This window comes from Eucyclogobius newberryi, unplaced genomic scaffold (genome assembly GCF_026437365.1).
Source record: "Eucyclogobius newberryi isolate DKJ021-1_F unplaced genomic scaffold, fEucNew1.0.hap1 SCAF_19, whole genome shotgun sequence".
NCBI classification, from domain to species: Eukaryota; Metazoa; Chordata; class Actinopteri; order Gobiiformes; family Gobiidae; genus Eucyclogobius; species Eucyclogobius newberryi.
In genome coordinates, this window is record NW_027315823.1 from 7,749,638 (window position 1) to 7,769,515 (window position 19,878).

At 45.6% G+C, this 19,878-nt stretch overlaps 2 protein-coding genes across 2 annotated transcripts; one reads left to right on the forward strand and one right to left on the reverse strand.

Moving 5' to 3' along the window:
* Positions 1 to 205: 205 nt before the first annotated feature.
* cntn2 (contactin 2) lies at positions 206 to 14,123 on the reverse strand. Its single transcript, XM_072451603.1, has 23 exons — positions 13,914 to 14,123; positions 13,268 to 13,391; positions 13,066 to 13,207; positions 12,824 to 12,999; positions 12,599 to 12,694; positions 12,290 to 12,499; positions 12,056 to 12,158; positions 11,794 to 11,975; positions 11,538 to 11,674; positions 10,902 to 11,031; positions 10,665 to 10,815; positions 9,230 to 9,357; positions 8,929 to 9,104; positions 8,725 to 8,845; positions 8,038 to 8,196; positions 7,816 to 7,965; positions 7,561 to 7,631; positions 6,353 to 6,590; positions 3,794 to 3,909; positions 3,480 to 3,666; positions 2,549 to 2,661; positions 1,556 to 1,724; positions 206 to 306 (listed from the first exon to the last, which is right to left on the reverse strand). The coding sequence occupies exons 2-23, from the start codon at positions 13,389 to 13,391 to the stop codon at positions 206 to 208; spliced, it is 3,180 nt and encodes a 1,059-aa protein (XP_072307704.1). The 5' UTR covers positions 13,914 to 14,123.
* A 1,258-nt stretch (positions 14,124 to 15,381) lies between these two features.
* ldlrad2 (low density lipoprotein receptor class A domain containing 2) lies at positions 15,382 to 19,135 on the forward strand. Its single transcript, XM_072452803.1, has 5 exons — positions 15,382 to 15,513; positions 16,418 to 16,888; positions 16,991 to 17,137; positions 17,226 to 17,351; positions 18,649 to 19,135. The coding sequence occupies exons 1-5, from the start codon at positions 15,408 to 15,410 to the stop codon at positions 18,981 to 18,983; spliced, it is 1,185 nt and encodes a 394-aa protein (XP_072308904.1). The 5' UTR covers positions 15,382 to 15,407; the 3' UTR covers positions 18,984 to 19,135.
* The last annotated feature ends 743 nt before the right edge of the window (positions 19,136 to 19,878 follow it).

A 19,878-nucleotide genomic window follows, 5' to 3' on the forward strand; every position in this document is an offset into this window, starting at 1 on the left:
CGTAAGGCCACCAGCAGGACACGGTTACGACTGCCTTAACAACAGAAGTCCAAAGGTTCGGGAAAGTGGTCAGAGATTCCAGCAAACAACCTGTAAAAAGTCGTGCGACGCCTCCGTCCTCCACTAACATGTACAACATTACATTTGTTTGTTAGATATGGAGCGCGTGACGTTTACGAATGGCGTATGTGTTGAACTCGGTCGGTCACAGGCCCAAACACATCGTCACGGCGATCAGAGCCAGACTTCCGAACATCTGGACGGTCAGCGATGAGCGCGCGCCACTCTGCACCATCATTCCAGTGCCTGCAACGAAGGAAAACATAAGAAGAGCACAAATGATATATATACCGTATTTTTCAGACCTTTTTTCATAGTTTTGGCCGGGGTACGACTTATAGTTATATTTATACTTATATACTTATACTCCGGAGCGACTTATATGTGATATTATTTGTTATTTTCACACTTGCAACTGCATTTCATACTCCAGTGCGACTTATATATGTTTTTTGCTTCTCTATTATGCATTTTTTGGCTGGTACGATTTATACTCCGGTGCGACTTATAATCCGGAAAATACGGTAAACCCCGGGCTATTGAAATTATGTTAAATCTACTACGCAATTAAAGACGTTTTTTTTCCCAGAGAATATTTCTATGCATTTTACCCTTCTTTGTAAAACAGATATTTTTGTTTCACTATTTACATCTTCTCAAACTTAAATCAACCCCTTAGAATGTCTTTTTTTCCCTTCAGTTTGTTGTAGTTACAGTTGATTGTCCGTCAATTGATTTATTAAAATGATGTTTCATATCATTAGATAACACAGCTCATAAATGCTGGACTTGGGAATGGATTTTCTCTTTGAAGTATTGACAGATAACAAACATGCATCCAAGAGTTAATGTTTGTATGTTTTTATTATGTAAGTGTTGCAAGTTGTTGATTATTAAAACTATAAACTAGTGTTATAAAGTATTTTCCCGCACTTTTTTCATAGTTTTGGCCCGGGGTGCGACTTATACTTATATTTATACTTATATACTTATACTCCGGAGCGATTTCTATGTGATATTATTATTATTATTTTCCCACGTGCAACTTATATATGTTTTTTCTTCTCTATTATGCATTTTTTGGCTGGTGCAACTTATACTCCGGTGCGACTTATAGTCCGGATAATACGGTAACTGAATAAATGCATGATGCCATTCTGTGGAACGCTCAAAATCATCTCCTTGGCGACAAGAAGCTTTGGACCCTCCACTAAAATACCAAAACCATAGTGCACCTTTGAGCCAATTATCTGTCAGGGAGAGATCGCATTATACACTAATAATTTAAACCATTTTCACATCAAGTAATTGTATTAATTGTATCTGTTTGCGGATGGTTTATTGAGCTTTACTTCCGTTTTGAGATGACACATTTCTGTCTCCTACGATGTCATTATTCACAATTTTATCATCGTTCCATTGGCTCTATGCGACGAGGTCATTCTCCTCGCTGATTGTGCTGTATTTCGAGCGCCCTTGACCTCTAGAACCTCACCAGATTCCTGAGACACAATGATCTCGTGAGCCGGGCCGTCGCCGCCGTCTCCCCACGAGCGGATCTCCAGCACCACGTAACCGTAGTCTTTGACCAGGGGCAGGCTCGCCGAAGTCTTGCTCTTATCCAAGACCTTCAGCGTGGTCTGGCCGTCGTGCTTGAGCAAAACCTGCGGAGAACACGGACGGACTGTAATGCCGGCGCGTTCGTCACGTCTTCCATATCTGGTCCGGTCCGTGTGTATGAAATTGCCCCACTTTAGAAAATAAAAGTCTTTGTGCGCTGAGAGCAAACTGCATCATTAACAGCTGATAATAATAGGAGTGCTCATAGACAGTGATAAGAGCAATTCTGTTTTATGTCGTATCTATCAGTATCAGAACATTCAGAGTACTTCTTTATCATGTGTTTTTGAGTTTTGATAGACCAAAGGGCCGGTGCAGGTTCCCTTAAACGTCGTCTAGTGTCACGCTTGTCCATGTTATTGTTGTGTATTGTTGCATATTTCTGTACATGTTTTCACCCAGTAATCTGTTTTTTACATGAACTCGTAATCTTTTATATTTTTCTACTAATCCTAATTGTACTGTATATAATGTAAATGTGTGTTTTGTGTATTGCTGGCATTCTACACCATGCCCGGGACTACAGTTGGAATCTCGCTAAACTGCAGCTAATACTGGCACATTTACAGACATGTCGATTAATGTGCACTGTCCCAGTTCAAATAAACTAATAATGATAATAATAATGATAAACCATCTTAACTTTGTCTTATTATTTACATCCCGACTCCGTGTTCATTGATTGTCATTTATTTATGGAATAGGGAACTACTATAGCCGGTGGGATTCTATTTCAACCCATAAGTGACTAGCACCAGCCACTCCAGAGTTCAGTTAAAAATAATATGGAGATAAATAGTTTGGGATGGTTGAATTATGAATGAAAACTGTTATGATCCTAATTCAGGCAGAAACAGACTGGACTCACTTTGTATCCTAACACGGCAGATTCATTGTGCATGCTGACGACCGGATCCCATCGCAGTGACAACGATGAGCTCTGCGTCTTCCACGAGATATTTCCGGGAGGGCGGTTGGGAGCTGAGGAGAGATATCAGTTTCATCATTAGCCGAGTCAGATTTGTACATTAATTTCCTCTTTTATTCAACGCATCGCTGCTTAGTTTATGTCTGCACCGGTGCCACAAAGCTGCTCTGTAAAGTACAGTGTCTGCAGGCAAAGGAGTGAACAGGGCTGTCCAGCAACATATCGGGTTTAATCCTGTTGACACTTTCGTTTACAGCCTGCTGGCCCGGGAAGAGTCATCTGAATATCAGTTTTCCGACTGTGAGAGGCCAGTGGGCTCTGCCGCTGATAAGAATAATCCCCGTTTGCCTCCAGCGTGGGAGGAGGCCGCACAGGAAAGTCACTCAACACTAGAGCGGGACCTTCATTCAACCTCACAGTGCGTCTGAGCACAGCGCCATCTACTGCACTGTAAAATCTAATATGTGTATGATATTATTCTCATTTAGTCTTTGTAATCATGATACTGTGTTGACTGCAATCCACAAGGAACAAATTAGTTTACCGTATTTTCCGGTCTATAATACTTTTTCAGAGTTTTGGTCAGGGTGCGACTTATACGTGATGTTATTTGTTATTTTCACAATTGCAACCGCATCTCATACTCCAGTGCAACTTATGTTTTTTTTCTTCTCTATTATGCATTTTTTGGCTGGTACGACTTATACTCCGGAAAATACGGTATATAAAATAACAGATCAATTATAGGTCCAAATTAGAATAATATAACGTAATATTTGATGTAAATAAAGGCTCCTGAAGATGCAGTGCAGCTGTTAAAGGCATGGATGAGACGTATTCGCGCACGGTGAGTTCTGTGCATGAGGCGTACGTGGTTTTCTTGTGGTGACGGTGGTCCGAGGAGACAGGGGTCCCGTGCCTGCGCTGTTGTATGCGAGAACAGCCACGTGGTAGCGAGTGCTGGGTCTGAGGCCGGGCACCCGGGCGAACGACTCTTGTCCGGCGATGCGCACTCGGTCTGCTGCCGCTTCACGCTCATGCTGCCTCCAGTATCGAATCTGAGCACAGTGCAGAGAGCCACGGGGTTTCAAAAAAGTCCAACTATCAGTGTGTTTGACCGTAGGGAAAAATGCAAACAAACTTCAAAACACGTACAAATGTTATGTAAATCAAAATGACTGTCACCTCGTATCCTCGGAGGATTCCATTGGCACTGAGCTGCTGCACAGGGTCCCATGAAACCAGGATTTCGAAGGCTGTCAGCGCGGTGGCGTTGATACTCTGAGGACCCACGGTTGGAGCTGTCAAAAAGAGAGATGAGCTTTGACAGGTTGTGACAGCTCTCCAATGGCAACCGAGACGTACAGTAAACCGTCTGTTCTGATCTTTATTATACAAGATTGTTTTTGAGGACATTAATATCGAATAGAAATACAGAAAGAAGACATGGGGTTTTCTAAAGTGGCGCTCGATCCGTGTTGACAGTGTTGCATTATTTGTGAAGCATTTTAACTCAAAACGGCTTAATACACGTGTAAAACATCCTGCGTGCATCACCCATCCCTCTGCTTACCCTCCCCATCCCTCTGCTTACCCTCCCCATCCCTCCGCTTACCCTCCCCATCCCTCTGCTTACCCTCCCCATCCCTCTGCTTACCCTCCCCATCCCTCTGCTTACCCTCCCCATCCCTCCGCTTACCCTCCCCATCCCTCTGCTTACCCTCCCCATCCCTCTGCTTACCCTCCCCATCCCTCTGCTTACCCTCCCCATCCCTCTGCTTACCCTCCCCATCCCTCTGCTTACCCTCCCCATCCCTCCGCTTACCCTCCCCATCGCTCCACTTTCCCTCCCATCGCTCCGTTTACCCTCCCCATCGCTACGCTAACCCTCCCCATCGCTACGCTAACCCTCCCCATCGCTACGCTTACCCTCACCATCGCTACGCTTACCCTCCCCATTGCTCCGTTACCCTCACCATCGCTACGCTTACCCTCCCCATTGCTACGCTTACCCTCACCATCGCTACGCTTACCCTCCCCATTGCTCCGTTACCCTCACCATCGCTACGCTTACCCTCCCCATTGCTCCGTTACCCTCACCATCGCTACGCTTACCCTCCCCATTGCTCCGTTACCCTCACCATCGCTACGCTTACCCTCCCCATTGCTACGCTTACCCTCCCCATCGCTACGCTAACCTTCACCATCGCTACGCTTACCCTCCCCATCGCTCCATTGCTCCACCTACCCTCCCCATTGCTTCGTTACCATCACCATCGCTACGCTTACCCTCCCCATTGCTCTGTTACCCTCCCATCGCTCCGCTTACCTTCCCATCGCTCCGCTTACCCTCCCATCGCTCCGCTTACCCTCCCCATTGCTCCGTTACCCTCACCATCGCTACGCTTACCCTCCCCATTGCTCCGTTACCCTCACCATCGCTACGCTTACCCTCCCCATTGCTACGCTTACCCTCCCCATCGCTACGCTAACCTTCACCATCGCTACGCTTACCCTCCCCATCGCTCCATCGCTCCACCTACCCTCCCCATTGCTTCGTTACCATCACCATCGCTACGCTTACCCTCCCCATTGCTCTGTTACCCTCCCATCGCTCCGCTTACCTTCCCATCGCTCCGCTTACCCTCCCATCGCTCCGCTTACCCTCCCCATTGCTCTGTTACCCTCCCATCGCTCCGCTTACCTTCCCATCGCTCCGCTTACCCTCCCATCGCTCCGCTTACCCTCCCCATTGCTCCGTTACCCTCACCATCGCTACGCTTACCCTCCCCATTGCTCCGTTACCCTCACCATCGCTACGCTTACCCTCCCCATTGCTACGCTTACCCTCCCCATCGCTAGGCTAACCCTCACCATCGCTACGCTTACCCTCCCCATTGCTTCGTTACCATCACCATCGCTACGCTTACCCTCCCCATTGCTCTGTTACCCTCCCATCGCTCCGCTTACCTTCCCATCGCTCCGCTTACCCTCCCATCGCTCCGCTTACCCTCCCCATTGCTCTGTTACCCTCCCATCGCTCCGCTTACCTTCCCATCGCTCCGCTTACCCTCCCATTGCTCCGCTTACCCTCCCCATTGCTCCGTTACCCTCACCATCGCTACGCTTACCCTCCCCATTGCTCCGTTACCCTCACCATCGCTACGCTTACCCTCCCCATTGCTACGCTTACCCTCCCCATTGCTACGCTAACCCTCACCATCGCTACGCTTACCCTCCCCATCGCTCCATCGCTCCACCTACCCTCCCCATTGCTTCGTTACCATCACCATCGCTACGCTTACCCTCCCCATTGCTCTGTTACCCTCCCATCGCTCCGCTTACCTTCCCATCGCTCCGCTTACCCTCCCATCGCTCCGCTTACCCTCCCCATTGCTCTGTTACCCTCCCATCGCTCCGCCTCCGCTTACACCTCCCCATCGCTCTGCTTACCCTCACCATTGCTCTGTTACCCTCCCATCGCTCCGCTTACCTTCCCATCGCTCCGCTTACCCTCCCATCGCTCCGCTTACCCTCCCCATTGCTCTGTTACCCTCCCATCGCTCCGCCTCCGCTTACACCTCCCCATCGCTCTGCTTACCCTCACCATCGCTACGCTCCGCTAACCCTCCCCATCGCTCGGCTCACCCTCCCCATCGCTACGCTCACCCTCCCCATCGCATACCCTACCCATCGCTCCGCCCTCCCCATCGCTCCGCTTACCCTCCCCATCGCTCCACTTACCCTCCTCTGCAGAGTACACCACGGCGATCTGACTGAAAGGCCCCTCCCCGCGCTGGTTGTAGGCCTTGATCTTCACGTCGAACGGGCTGTATGGTTCCTGGCTGCTGTTGACATACACGTATCGGGACGACGCCACTCCGGGGATACGCACTGACTCCCACGACGAGAAGGGGTCCTTTTTCTTGATGGCCAAAATGTATCCAAAACCGTCACCATTTTGATATTCTCTGGCCATGCGCTGCAAAGCAAAGACAATTTGTTACCTTCACAACCTTTATAGCTTCTGTCTAGACCGGGGGTGGGCAATTATTTTTCTCCGAGGGCCATATTCCAATCCAGGCAAGTAGCGGAGGGCCGGCCCGCGATCATTGGTGTAAAAAATAAATAAATAATTTAAAAAATATATATATATTTTTTTTTTAGTATTACTTGGCATGTTCGGCGGGCCGAATTATAGAGACAAACGAGCCGTATGTGGCCCGCGGGCCGCAGTTTGCCCAGGTCTGGTCTAGACTTAAGATTTAGCACATTTCCTAACACATTTCTTTTTCACAACTACATCACTTTTGAGCCACTGCCACCTGTGAAAGCACCTCTGCAATATCATTCAAATAGATTACATTATAATTGTATTAGTGTAGTATAGGCACAGTTTTCCAGTCTGAATAAAATAGTAATAATAATAGTAATAATAATAATAATGGGCAATATATTGGTTTCAGTATCAATATTGGCTGTTATCGCACTGTTTTTAATTTATTATTATTAATATTTGTTTAATCTTATCAGTATCAGCCTTTATTGAAAAGACTGTAGTTGATTTTTTATTTTTGCAGACTAATGAATAAAAATGGTAAAAGAAAAGCGTTTAGGCAAAAATGAAGGCGTATATTTACACAATCTAGCGACATATTATTTTATATCACATATAAATAAATTCTGTTATTATTTTTGTGAAAATTGTATTTCTATTAAAAGTTAATTCGTTTTTTACAACTTAAAATAAATATGTGGGCTTTGCTATAGATTTTCAATATCTAAATATCGGTCTCTGCAAACCATCTGCAACAGCAGCAAGTCAAATATCGGTATCGGCTCAAAATCAGCCCATCCGTAATTATACATAGCATCTAGCATCTGAATATGGACTAAACAAGTCACGTTCAATCACAGACTTTTGTACTGGGACGTGCAATGTAATGACTCACCGTCCAGGTAATAATCAGCTCCCCAAGATCTCCACCTCCTCCTCCAAGACCACTGGGGGCCACTGTAGGGGCTGAGATTCCAAACACGCAGATATGTATATACGTATATGAATGGAAATGAATAGGGTAAAGTTGTGTTTTTATACATCACAACACACCACAGTAACAACATCCGTCTGAACATGAATGCAGCGGTCTAGAATGGAATGGCACAGTTAGAGTGAATACATAAATACAGTTTCAGACTACACTGACCTGCTTGCAAGGTGCGGATGTTCTTCGAGGGCATACTGGGCTCTCCACTGCCCAGAATGTTGCTGGCAATGACCTGGAATTGATAATCCATCCATGGTATTAATCCAATGACCTGCGCAAACTCTGCGTTCCCTTCGATGTTTATTGGCTCTGTAAAGGTACAAAGCAGCGCTACTTAAAGTGAGTCCAAATGAGTGCGACGAACACAAAGACGTCACAAACCTGTCCTCATCTTCTTCCACTCAGAGGTCAACGAGGAGCGGCCCATGATCACGTATTTGCCAATGGGGCTGTGGTTGTCATAACCTCTGCTCCATCTCAACTCAACAGATGCTTCGGCCACATTTCTGATAAGTAACCCCCCAGGTGGTCCAGGTGGGCCTGTATTTGAGAAATAATACACTTATAATAACTAGACTGGTATATTCATTCTGCATAAAACACGAGGGTCCCAGATTCAATCACAAAACAAGTCATTTCTGTGTGGGCCCGGGCGGAATACTGTTTTATTACAGCAGGTGGCGCTAATGTCTTGACTCTGTGAAGACGTTTATTTATCATTAATTAATCACAATCTTTTAAAACACATTAGTTTGATCTCTGAAGTACTTGGGCTCAGGACAAACCCTCTTATTAACCGGAAAGATAAATACTGTATGTTGAACGCATACTTTAAAGACAAATACACACTTATAAGTAAAGTAAATATGTTTGGAGACACCAGTTTCTCAGGCTGATTTAAAATGACATTACAGTAAACTTGATGACTTGAATTAATGTCAAAGATATTAGCACACATTTTAATTTCTCTTTCAAGTCCAATGTACATGGACAATAGAAACATAACATATATTAGCACAATATGGTAACAATAATATTTCAAAATAGTAATATTATGGATCATATTACCTCGCACTACAAGTTTGGCTGCTGCCGATGCGCTGTCCACGACTGTCTGTGCAGTGCAGGTGTACACACCCGCCTGATTGAGCTGGGTGTTCACGATCAACAAATCACCAATGGTTTCTTTCTGTAAGAATATTACATTCTTTAGTATTTCAATTGTCTTAAGTGCAGCCAATACTTCAGTGTATATTTATGCACAATACTCACCCCCTCCATGCGGAAGTACGGCCCATAGGGATGTTCCAGATCCAGTGGGACTCCGTTGAGAGCCCACGTAAAGGTCAGGTCCATTGTGGGGTCGTGGGAAGCATGACACTGCATGGTAACATTCTCACCCTGGTTTATGTCAGCGTTGGACGGAGCCAGGGTGATCTTAGTGGCATCTACCAATGTAAGCGTGAGAAAAGTGGCCTTTATTCTCTTGTGCATTTTCTCTAGCTTGCAGTTTTTATTTTTAGAATAAACAACCAAGCATGAATATGAGCAGAGGTTTGAGCAGAGTTTGTACCTCTGACAGAGAGATGACCAGTACTGTTGGCTTTGCCAAGGTAGTTTTCAGCAAAGCACGTGTATTTGCCTTCATCAGCTCTGCTAACGTTATAAATCCGCAAGACACCATCTGGAGTCACTGTGACTCTGAACAGGAAGAGAGAAAAACAATCACATGACTTAAGAGCCCGCAGTACAGTACTTAAGAGCCAGCAGTACAGTACTTAGAACCCGCAGTAGCAGCAGTACAGTACTTAGAGCCAGCAGTACAGCACTTAGAGGCCGCAGTACAGTACTTAGAGGCCGCAGCAGCAGCAGTACAGTACTTAAAGCCAGCAGTACAGTACTTAGAGGCCGCAGTACAGTACTTAGAGGCCGCAGTACAGTACTTAGAGCCAGCAGTAGCAGCAGTACAGTACTTAGAGCCAGCAGTAGCAGCAGTACAGTACTTAGAGGCCGCATTACAGTACTTAGAAGCCGCAGTACAGTACTTAGAGGCCGCAGCAGCAGCAGTACAGTACTTAGAGCCAGCAGTAGCAGCAGTACAGTACTTAGAGCCAGCAGTAGCAGCAGTACAGTACTTAGAGGCCGCATTACAGTACTTAGAGGCCGCAGTACAGTACTTAGAGCCAGCAGTAGCAGCAGTACAGTACTTAGAGCCAGCAGTAGCAGCAGTACAGTACTTAGAGCCAGCAGTAGCAGCAGTACAGTACTTAGAGGCCGCATTACAGTACTTAGAAGCCGCAGTACAGTACTTAGAGGCCGCAGTACAGTACTTAGAAGCCGCAGTACAGTACTTAGAGGCCGCAGCAGCAGCAGTACAGTACTTAGAGCCAGCAGTAGCAGCAGTACAGTACTTAGAGCCAGCAGTAGCAGCAGTACAGTACTTAGAGGCCGCATTACAGTACTTAGAGGCCGCAGTACAGTACTTAGAGCCAGCAGTAGCAGCAGTACAGTACTTAGAGCCAGCAGTAGCAGCAGTACAGTACTTAGAGGCCGCATTACAGTACTTAGAGGCCGCAGTACAGTACTTAGAAGCCGCAGTACAGTACTTAGAGGCCGCAGCAGCAGCAGTACAGTACTTAGAGCCAGCAGTAGCAGCAGTACAGTACTTAGAGCCAGCAGTAGCAGCAGTACAGTACTTAGAGGCCGCATTACAGTACTTAGAGGCCGCAGTACAGTACTTAGAGCCAGCAGTAGCAGCAGTACAGTACTTAGAGGCCGCATTACAGTACTTAGAGGCCGCAGCAGCAGCAGTACAGTACTTAGAGGCATCAGTACAGTGCTTAGAGCTTGCAGTACAGTACTTAGAGCCAGCAGTAGCAGCAGTACAGTGCTTAGAGCTTGCAGTACAGTACTTAGAGCCAGCAGTAGCAGCAGTACAGTGCTTAGAGCCAGCAGTACAGTCCTTAAAACCCACAGCAGCAGCAGGACAGGATGATTGACAGCTCTACCTGGTGCTGTTGATGAGCAGCTCAGTTCCGCGGCTCCAGAAGAGGCTGGGCTTAGGAGCAGCACGAGGCCGACACTCGATCATCACCTCGCCTCCTCTGGCTGCTGGGATCAGCTTTTTCACTGGATTTGACCGAAAGTCTGGAACCTGAACTGGAGGTTAAATCGGAATAAACAGTTTTGTTATTACTGTGTAAATACAAAAAGACCACAGATCAGAGTGTTGTTGTGACCACGACCTTGGACTCTGAGCTCAGCCGTGGAGTAAATGGTGCCGTGCTTGTTCTCCGCCACACACTGGTACATTCCAGAGTCTTCCAGCGCCAGGTTACTGATTTTGAGATGAGGCCCATTCACTTCCAATCGATCCTATGTCATCACAACATCAGTTAATTTGTCATCAAATTTTAAAAAACGATGATATGAACTTTAATTAGAAATACAACTGGGCTTCATATACAACATACTGTATCCTAACATTTAACCATCACATAAACATCACATTAAACATTATGCAATCTCCATTTCACAACTATACATATGGTTTTCTCTGTCCACAGATAAGCTTTCAGTCTCAGTAATGTAAACTTTGATTTATTTGCTTTCATCCGGCAGCGCTCCAATGTTTTTAACACTCATTACAGAGGCATTAGTTCAAGTATGATAAGTCTTAATCTGTAGCAGTGACTTAATCGAAAGTGGACACCTGAATGGATGCTTTTAAAACAGTCTCAAAGCTTCAGCAACAGCAAATATCCAATTTAACAGCATCATTACGGAAAACAAGGACCTTTTTCACACAGCCCCGTGTCTCATGTTTCTTATTTTGCGAGTTAAGTCGCAGGGAGCATAAACAACTGATAAATGACTCGCACCTGTGTCGTAAGAGGCTGTCCATTGCGGAGCCAGTGAACAGCAGGCCGCGGTTTTCCCGTAGCAACACAACTCCAGTGCAGCTCTGAACTGATCTCCACCTCCGAGTCGCTCATCACCTGCATCCACTGAGGCTGAGCTGCAAACACAACTTATGTTGACTCCATGAAGCAAACGTCACGCAAAAGATTGGCTACGGCGTCGGCACCGATCGCACACACACAAAAATAACGACGAAAGAGCGACTGCGCGCGTCACCTTGTACGTTAATCCGTCCCTGATACGTGTCGCGGCCCTGGGAATTGAAGGCCTCGCATTCGTAGAGCCCCTCGTCATCGAACGACAGATCGGGGAGAACGAGCGCGGGCCCATCCCCGCTGGGGCCGGCTTTAGAGGGCAAGAGGCTATCCACTTTTCTCCATCTGATCCTTGGCACTGGACTAAATTAAAAAGAGCATCGGATCAACTCGACAAACGCTGACATTGAGTCCAGTGTCAAATGTTCAAAGGAAACACGTACTTTCCATACGCAAAACATTCCAGTTGCGCCGTGTGTCCCGCCAAAGCGTAAGTATCCGCCGGAAAACGCACTACGATACTTGGAGCTGACTTACGGGCATTCGCTAGCGGGAAAAAGACAAAGAAAACACATCAAAACAATTCAAACTTAAATGCACAAGAGTATCTGCGATGTGATTCCCGTCAGCACGACCTGTAAAGTGGTAGGACGTGGGTCAACGGGCGTGTCATTTACCGTCTGCCGTCACGGTGAGCTGGTTGGCTTTGCTGAACGTGCTTTTGGTGCTGGCGTCCATGTCGACGGTGGTGAAACAGAAGTAATTGCCGGTGTCGTCGGGTTCCGCCTTGGCCACGTACATGTTCCCCGTGACCTGGGACACAAACCAGCGCGGGTCCTTCTTGATGAAATTTGGAAACTCATTAATGAACCAGCGATAGGAGAGAGCTACGGGAGAAAGAAGAGGAAAAGAGAGAATTGTGAGAGATGTGATCGAAATTGTACTGTAATAAATGTGATCCATACAAAGGGGAGTACGGTTTGTACCTGGGTAATGTGGCGGAGGCTGGCAGGCCATAAACAGCCCCACTCCTTCCTTTGCCGTCTGTGGGTTTCTGCTGTCCGGGGCGAAGTCATGCAGGTCTGTGTCAAAGCAGAGACACACGTTCTTATGCATTTTGTTCAGGAATATTAAAACGACATGTGTAAAAGGAGCAATTGTAATGTGATGTTGTTGCTGTTTTTTTTTTTTTGGTCTTTTATGTAACTTACAGCCAAATTTGAGGTTGGCGGCCTGACTGATGATAGTGCCGCAGCGGTTGATGACGAGACACTGGTATGAGCCCGTGTCCTGGCCGGGCTCGGGGCTGCTGATCACCAGACTTCCAGCCACGAGAGTGTAACGAGTGTCCAAACCCAGTGGAACCTCCGTGCCATTCACCAGCCATCTGTACAAAACCAAACCGTACATGAGATGAGTTAGTTTCCGTATCACCAAAGCGGTATAAACCCACCTGTAAGAGGCGGCGGGGCTGGCCCGCGCTCTGCAGCTCAGGGTCACTTTCCCCTCTGAAAGCCCCTCGGGGTAGATGACGCTGCCGGGCTGTTCCTCAAACACTGGTCCACTGTCGTGTCCCGACACACACACGTCGCCCCCTGAAAGAGTCATTGAAAGTAGAGTGCAAATCGGCTGAGTTTAAAACAAACTTCACTTACCGCTTACTCCTGTGAAAGTGAGAAGGCTGATGACCAACAGAAAGGGAGGCATTTCAGCAAGACCAAGGATGAACTCAGTCAGAACGACACGCACGACTTCGACTGATGATGATGTCACCGGCATCTGAAACAACATGACAATCATTATACTTGCTTTTATTGTTTTCTGATTCTCCACATTAGGTTCCCTGATTTGTTTCTTGAACAGCAACAAAAACCCAAAGTGATATATTGTGACCTGAATAAGTGATTTAATCTTGAAAAGAAAGTCTCGTGACAAAGCAACATTTATGATTGTCAATAAGCTGAAGGCCATTATCATAGGACAGGCCTTATTATGGCACAATTGAGTTTTTGTATGAATATATTTCCTCTATATCTATGTCACCTGTCTATTCATGCTACCTTAAAAACAGCAAATTAAAAAAAAAAGAGATACATTTATTTATTTATGTATGTAATTATTTATTTATGATTTATTTGCGGGTTTTGCCAAGTGCCCTACGTTGCGTCAAAAACACAACCCTTTTGTCAACACACAGGAAAAGACAATAACATTTGGCTCTTGGTTCTCCTCGCGTGTCTCTAATGAACCCTTTGACTGAGTGAGTGCAGCTCGTGTGGTCATGATGCTGAGGATGTTTACCCAGTGATGCGCTGCTTGTCCTGGCTCCGCGATGGCGCCTGTGCACGGGCCCCTGTCTGCGGCTCTTTGCTCACCGGATGGCCCCGTTTAGTTGTCAAAAGGTGGCTGTGTTTCCCAACTCACCGGGATAACGTCCATGGATCAGCCGATTCGTGCGCTTCTGCCCTGCACCTCTCTTCAGCCCATCAAGCACCACAGACATAAAGTAAAGACCGCATCAGTCACACCGACTACTTCCGGTGAGGTTATGGCACAAACTCTGCATCAGTGTAATACGTGTCTGGCCATTGCGAGGCTGCTGCATAAAACAAAAAAGGCTCTAGATGCTTATTTTTTATTTATGTTGTATTTGTAATTCAGTTCCGAACCGTCGCTGTCTTTGAAGAGGACAACGCACGCTTTAAGAAAGAGGTTTGTGGATTTACATGTTGTATCCTAGACCCATCACACATAATATCCCTACACGGGAGAATAGCTTCCGGGGTGTTTCTTGCCCTCCTGTTCACCACAGGGATCCTTTGTTTACCCCCTCCTCACCTCAAACCTCAGTCCTTTGTTGTGGAGTAGCTCTATATTCTACAAAGAGCCCCGCCCCAATGTGGGCCCCGCGTGGCAGAGACGCACTGGCCCTTTTTAGGCTAATTAACATAAGAGCAGGGTTTCCCCCTTAATAAGTCCTTAAAGATCAAGAATATGTTCAAAATCATTTGTCTTATATAGGGTCTCAAAGCACTGAGCTGAGGGCTGACTGAGCATAATTAAAAATACAGCAAAGTATTATTTTTTTTTTAATTAAATAGGCACTAAAAACTAAGTAACGCTTTAAACGTGTTTGTGTGTGTGTGTGTGTGTGTGTATATATCTGATGTTTTCCCTGGGATCTGCACCACCGATACCTTCACGCTCCAGGCCTTCTCCAGCTCTTCTCTGAGGCCTTGGTATTTCTCTAATTTCTCATGACATCACTATTTATATATAAAACCCACGTCTTATGAATCAATAACACCCCAAACTGAGGGTCCACCACCAGCTTATCTCCATGGAAATGTTATTGATTTGCCGGGAATGTTCCCCAGTGTGTCATAAACACTATTTCCATTTAATCAAGTTTAGGGGGGGCAAATCTCTGGAACCAAACACCACCACCAGGCATTACTGTGAGCAGCGTCTCCATGGATACCACAGAGCTGACATATGGCTTTGATGACCAGCGGAGACCATTGGAAACGCAGAAGCGGGGCAGGATGTCTGCTTTTGGGATGATGAGGGGAATGGGGAGGAGCAGTTCCCCCATCACCATCACAGTCATGCAGTGATGTGTTGAACTGTTGTCAAGGGGATGAAAGCGCATGTGACCGCTGGATACACACACGTCCACGGATAAAGGACAGCAGTGGTGGACATGGAAGCCAGACAAAACAGGACACAAACCAGGACGATGCGCGTCTGCGTGTGGAAGTCTGTGCTTTGGAATATACCTGTGTTCAACTGAGCATGGATGGGTCACTGGGCCTCGCCGGGACTATGAAGTTGGACAACTATGCGCAACTTTTCTTACTCCTATGTTTCTGTATTTTTCACAGCTCGGCCATTGATACAGGTAAGGACGGACACACGCCTGGAGGCACGTGTCTGCAGCTCATTACCTTTTCAGTTCCTCAGAGTTTTCCAATTTCTTTCAAAAGCAAAATAACAAAACAAAGCAAAGACCTGCTTCAGTTAAGTCGTAAAATTGGCAGTATAATTATCCAAGCATGAATAGTGTGGTCAAACAAAACCTTATAACCCAAGAAAAAGTAGTAAATTATGTTAAAGTGCAATGAACACAAACTATTTAATTTGATCAGCGTCTTTGGGTCACTGAAAAGCGCTATATAAATAAAAGTTATTATTATACAAATTATTATTAATTTGTGATTTATCATATCCAATCATTTCACTCATACGCTTCACTTTTCACTAGTTTGTTTCCTGGCTTTATTTTCCTGTCACTTATTTGTCATCTAGAAATGCTTTTGAAATAAGAAGTTCCATCTGCACTCACACAAAGTTACTGTGTTTGAGAATAAAATGTTGTAAGTAAAAGTGCACAATGCTGTTGTTTAGAACTCATAAGCCTTTGTGTTTACTTTTGTCACACGGGGGACAAGCTCTTTCCCACCAATGGGGCTCTGCACTCCGGGACATTCCTGGGGGTCACACAAGAGGAGCTGGTGGCTCCCATAGCAACAAAGCTCATAAACTGCAGGGGTGGCCGTAAATTAGGCCCTGACCTGGTTTGTGGCCCAGAGCCACTTTGAACAATTATTTTACACATCATTAAGTTTAGTTTATGAGTTTAAGTTTAGGGTGAGCTCAAGCCATTGTCCAAATGGGTTTATAATGAGTTAGACCTGACTTAGAAATGTCTTGAAAGATAAATTCTAAAAAGCTCTTTTTAAGAAAGGAAACCTGTAAAGTAATCATGTTTGAAAAAAATAATTATATCATTTTTTATTTTCCAGTGAACGTTGTGGACTTTTGTGGTCAGACAATCCGTGCAGATGGTATGATTGTTAACTCGCATCAACAATCCAAGAAATACTACTTTGTGACGATGGGAACAGACTGCCACATTACCATGCAAGCCAGCTCACCAAAAGACAACATTCAGTTTTTCTTCCGCTTCTTCCTGGTGTATAGCCTGCTGCGAGTGGCCCCTCTGAGTCCAGCCCCAACAATGCCAGAACCTTCTTCAAACACCAGCCTGGAGCCCATCTCTGCAGAAAGCCCTGCTGACCGTTGCCATGCAGGATCATACATTCAGTTCTACGATGGGCCAGACAACAGCTCACCTCCTTTAGGACCCCTCCTCTGTGGGAAGAGTCCTCCACGGCCAATACTGTCCGCAGGTAACTACCTGACTCTGCGCCTGGTGACCCGGGGCTCGCAGCCCAGAGTGGACTTTGTGGGGGACTTCACCTCCTTCAGATTAGGTAAGAACACACAGAGAACATGTAATAAAAATAGATTAATATATATTTATTGTGTTAGCATTAGTAAAATAAAATAGTATGAAAACATTGTTTTGTCTGCAGGATTTAACCAACAGTGCAACGGTGAGCCATACTTTAGCTGCAAAAATGGGAAGTGTATCCCGTACAGTTTGGTGTGTGATGACAAAGGCATTGATAACTGTGGGGATGGTAGTGACCTGGAAGAGAACCTGATGAATGAGTGCAAAGGTCAGTGTCCACATGAAGAAAGAGTGACCTTTGTGAGATTCCAAGGAACTTAACACGGGAGAAATAAATGAAAAGTTGTGTTTTTCAGATGGTCAGTTTCTCCTTCCAACCCCTCCACCAACGACAGCCTCGCCTGTCGAATTATTAAACCCACCTACAACATCCCGAGTGCAACAGAACTGTGCCATGCCCGACCCCCAGGGGTCAATGTCTGGTAAGTGACCACAACAAAAGAGACTCCAACAGCATTTAATGAGAAATACCTTGGATCTGAAGGAATCTTCCTCAGGTCCTCATGGTTTCAAATTGTGTGCCACTCCCCTATACTTAACTTCCGCCCACTGATTGGTTGGCATTTAAGTCATTTACGCAACCACACAACACAAACTGTGAATGGAATTAATTCCTAATACACCCATTACCCAGGTCAATCAATAAATCATCATGTTAATCAAAATAAATATTAGTTCATCATCAAAGTCTTCAAGAGATATTTGATCTCATATTTTGGATTCATGCCACTAGGGGGCAGCGTTTGTAAGGTGTAAATATAGGGTTAGGTAAGTTTTTTTTTTCTAGCATTCATTCATTCATTCATTTTCTACCACTTCTCCCATTAAGGGTGTGGGTGACTGGAGCCCATCCAGTGACTTTGGGCCTCAGGCGGGCACACCCTGGACAAGGCCAGCTCGTCGCAGGGTTGTGCACGGTGGCAGAGCGGTTAGAGCTCTTGCATCCTAATAAGAGATCCTGGGTTTGACTCACATGCATCACATGATCTAGGTAGATAAAGATAGACAGATATTGGCCAATCGATATATTGACATGTTGAAAAAACATCGATCAATATGAACTAAACTGTGACGCATCTTCTGACCAGTGCAGGGCAGAGCCAGTCTGGGCATCCAGCTTGTTTTTTGATTGAAATGTGGCAAATAAACAGATTCAACAAATATGTATACGTCTGCATCCCATCTGGAATAAGGGTCTAGGGCGTCTAGATTATTTGGTTAATCGATAATCATGATTATTCTGGCAACAATATATTTGTAATAATTTAGAATAATAATTGTGAGGTGTATTTCTAGTTAAATGTTTTCTTGAAACTATCCAAACTATGGCCCTCAAACCCATTTTTGTTGGCCCTCTGGCTTCCAGTTGAAATGGCCAGTTAGTAGTACTTTTTATTGCAATTTTGAAAACTTCAATTACACACTTGATAACATTGCATGCTTGATAAAAACTGACCAAAAAGTACAATGCTGAAGCGCAATCAGACCTTTGCTTCACACATTGATTCACTGTATTTAATGTTCACCAGTCCATGGCCTTTGCTTTGTACAAATGTAATGATGCGGCCCTTGGGCATCCCTAGTCTAAATGCCAAAGTACTCAATTAAAATTAGAGTAGAATTGTTAAATTGTGAGGTTTTGTCTCTGAATAACTGGAATACTATCGCGACATCCCTGTTAAAACCACATGTGTTCTGTCCTCGTCACACCGTCCCCAGCCCCGGGATCCTGGCCCCTGCTGCTGTGTATCGCGCTGAGTCTTCTGGCCGGCAGTCTGGTGTTCTGCTGGTGCTGCTGGAGCCCCGGCTGGTTCCTGTGGCGCGTCAGCATCTGCCGCTTTTGGCCCTGCTGCAACTCGACGTGCTCGGCCTGCCAGCTCTGCGGAGGTAGAACGCACTGCAAGGAGCACCGGCTGGCCAAAGTGAGTCCCCACCCTCCTCCACCAGCCAAAGGACACCACGCTACTGCTGTTACCCAGGCGGAGGAGACTGACACCACCACTACCACCACCACCCCTGCTGCTGCTGCTGCTGCTGCTGCTGCTGCTGTGTAGGACCACGATGAGCACGGATGTACACGCCGGATGCAGTGCTACCTTTGCTGTGCCGCCTGTGGATATTCGACCAGAACATTAGTAGATTTATTCTTCCTAGGACATAGATGTCGGTGTACTTTGTCGATTTCTCACGTCGTGTCGGATCTTATACAGTGTTTATTTCTAATGCTGGCCCTGCACAGGAACTGCGCGGGTTTGTCGTTGCCAGGCCTCTGTCAGAAATGTGGAGTGTAGACTGAGCACTCTTCCTGTCAGTCCATTCCTTACATGTGTATGCGTCACTGCCGGAAAGGTCACTCCCACTCTACTGTGCCAACATTACACTGATGGGACTGTACATCTGCAGGCCACCAGTGCTTCCCGTTGTTTTATTAATATGTATAATGTATTAATAGGTATGATTGGCTTCTTTGTTTTTTGTATTGGCGTATATTTCATCTTTCCCAACAGCTTTTATTTTGGAAAACATTTCACAAACAACAAAGGACAACAGGCCCGATAAAGAAGATAATGTTTGAATGTGTCAATACTTTCTTTAAAAACACCTTTTGTACCAAATGCGTATTTGCAACACAATCAGATCTTGGATTTTATTAGTTTGACTGAGGAAAACAAAACAAAAAGAAAACTATAAAGGAAAACTGAAAGAAACTCTTGTTGTGTTTTCCCTTTTATAACTCCACAGCTTGAGTTCTGGTGAAGTCATATTCAGTGTTATTGAACCTGTAACACACTGTAAACTGTAGATAAAGAGTTTGAAAAAGAGGGGTCATAACCTGGAAGATTCAATCACAACTCATTCATGTTTTTGCCTCCTGGTAACGAAGAACAACTCTTATCTGTTTATGTCCCATAGTAGTTGTTATTGTGGCCACGTTTGGTCACAAGGTGG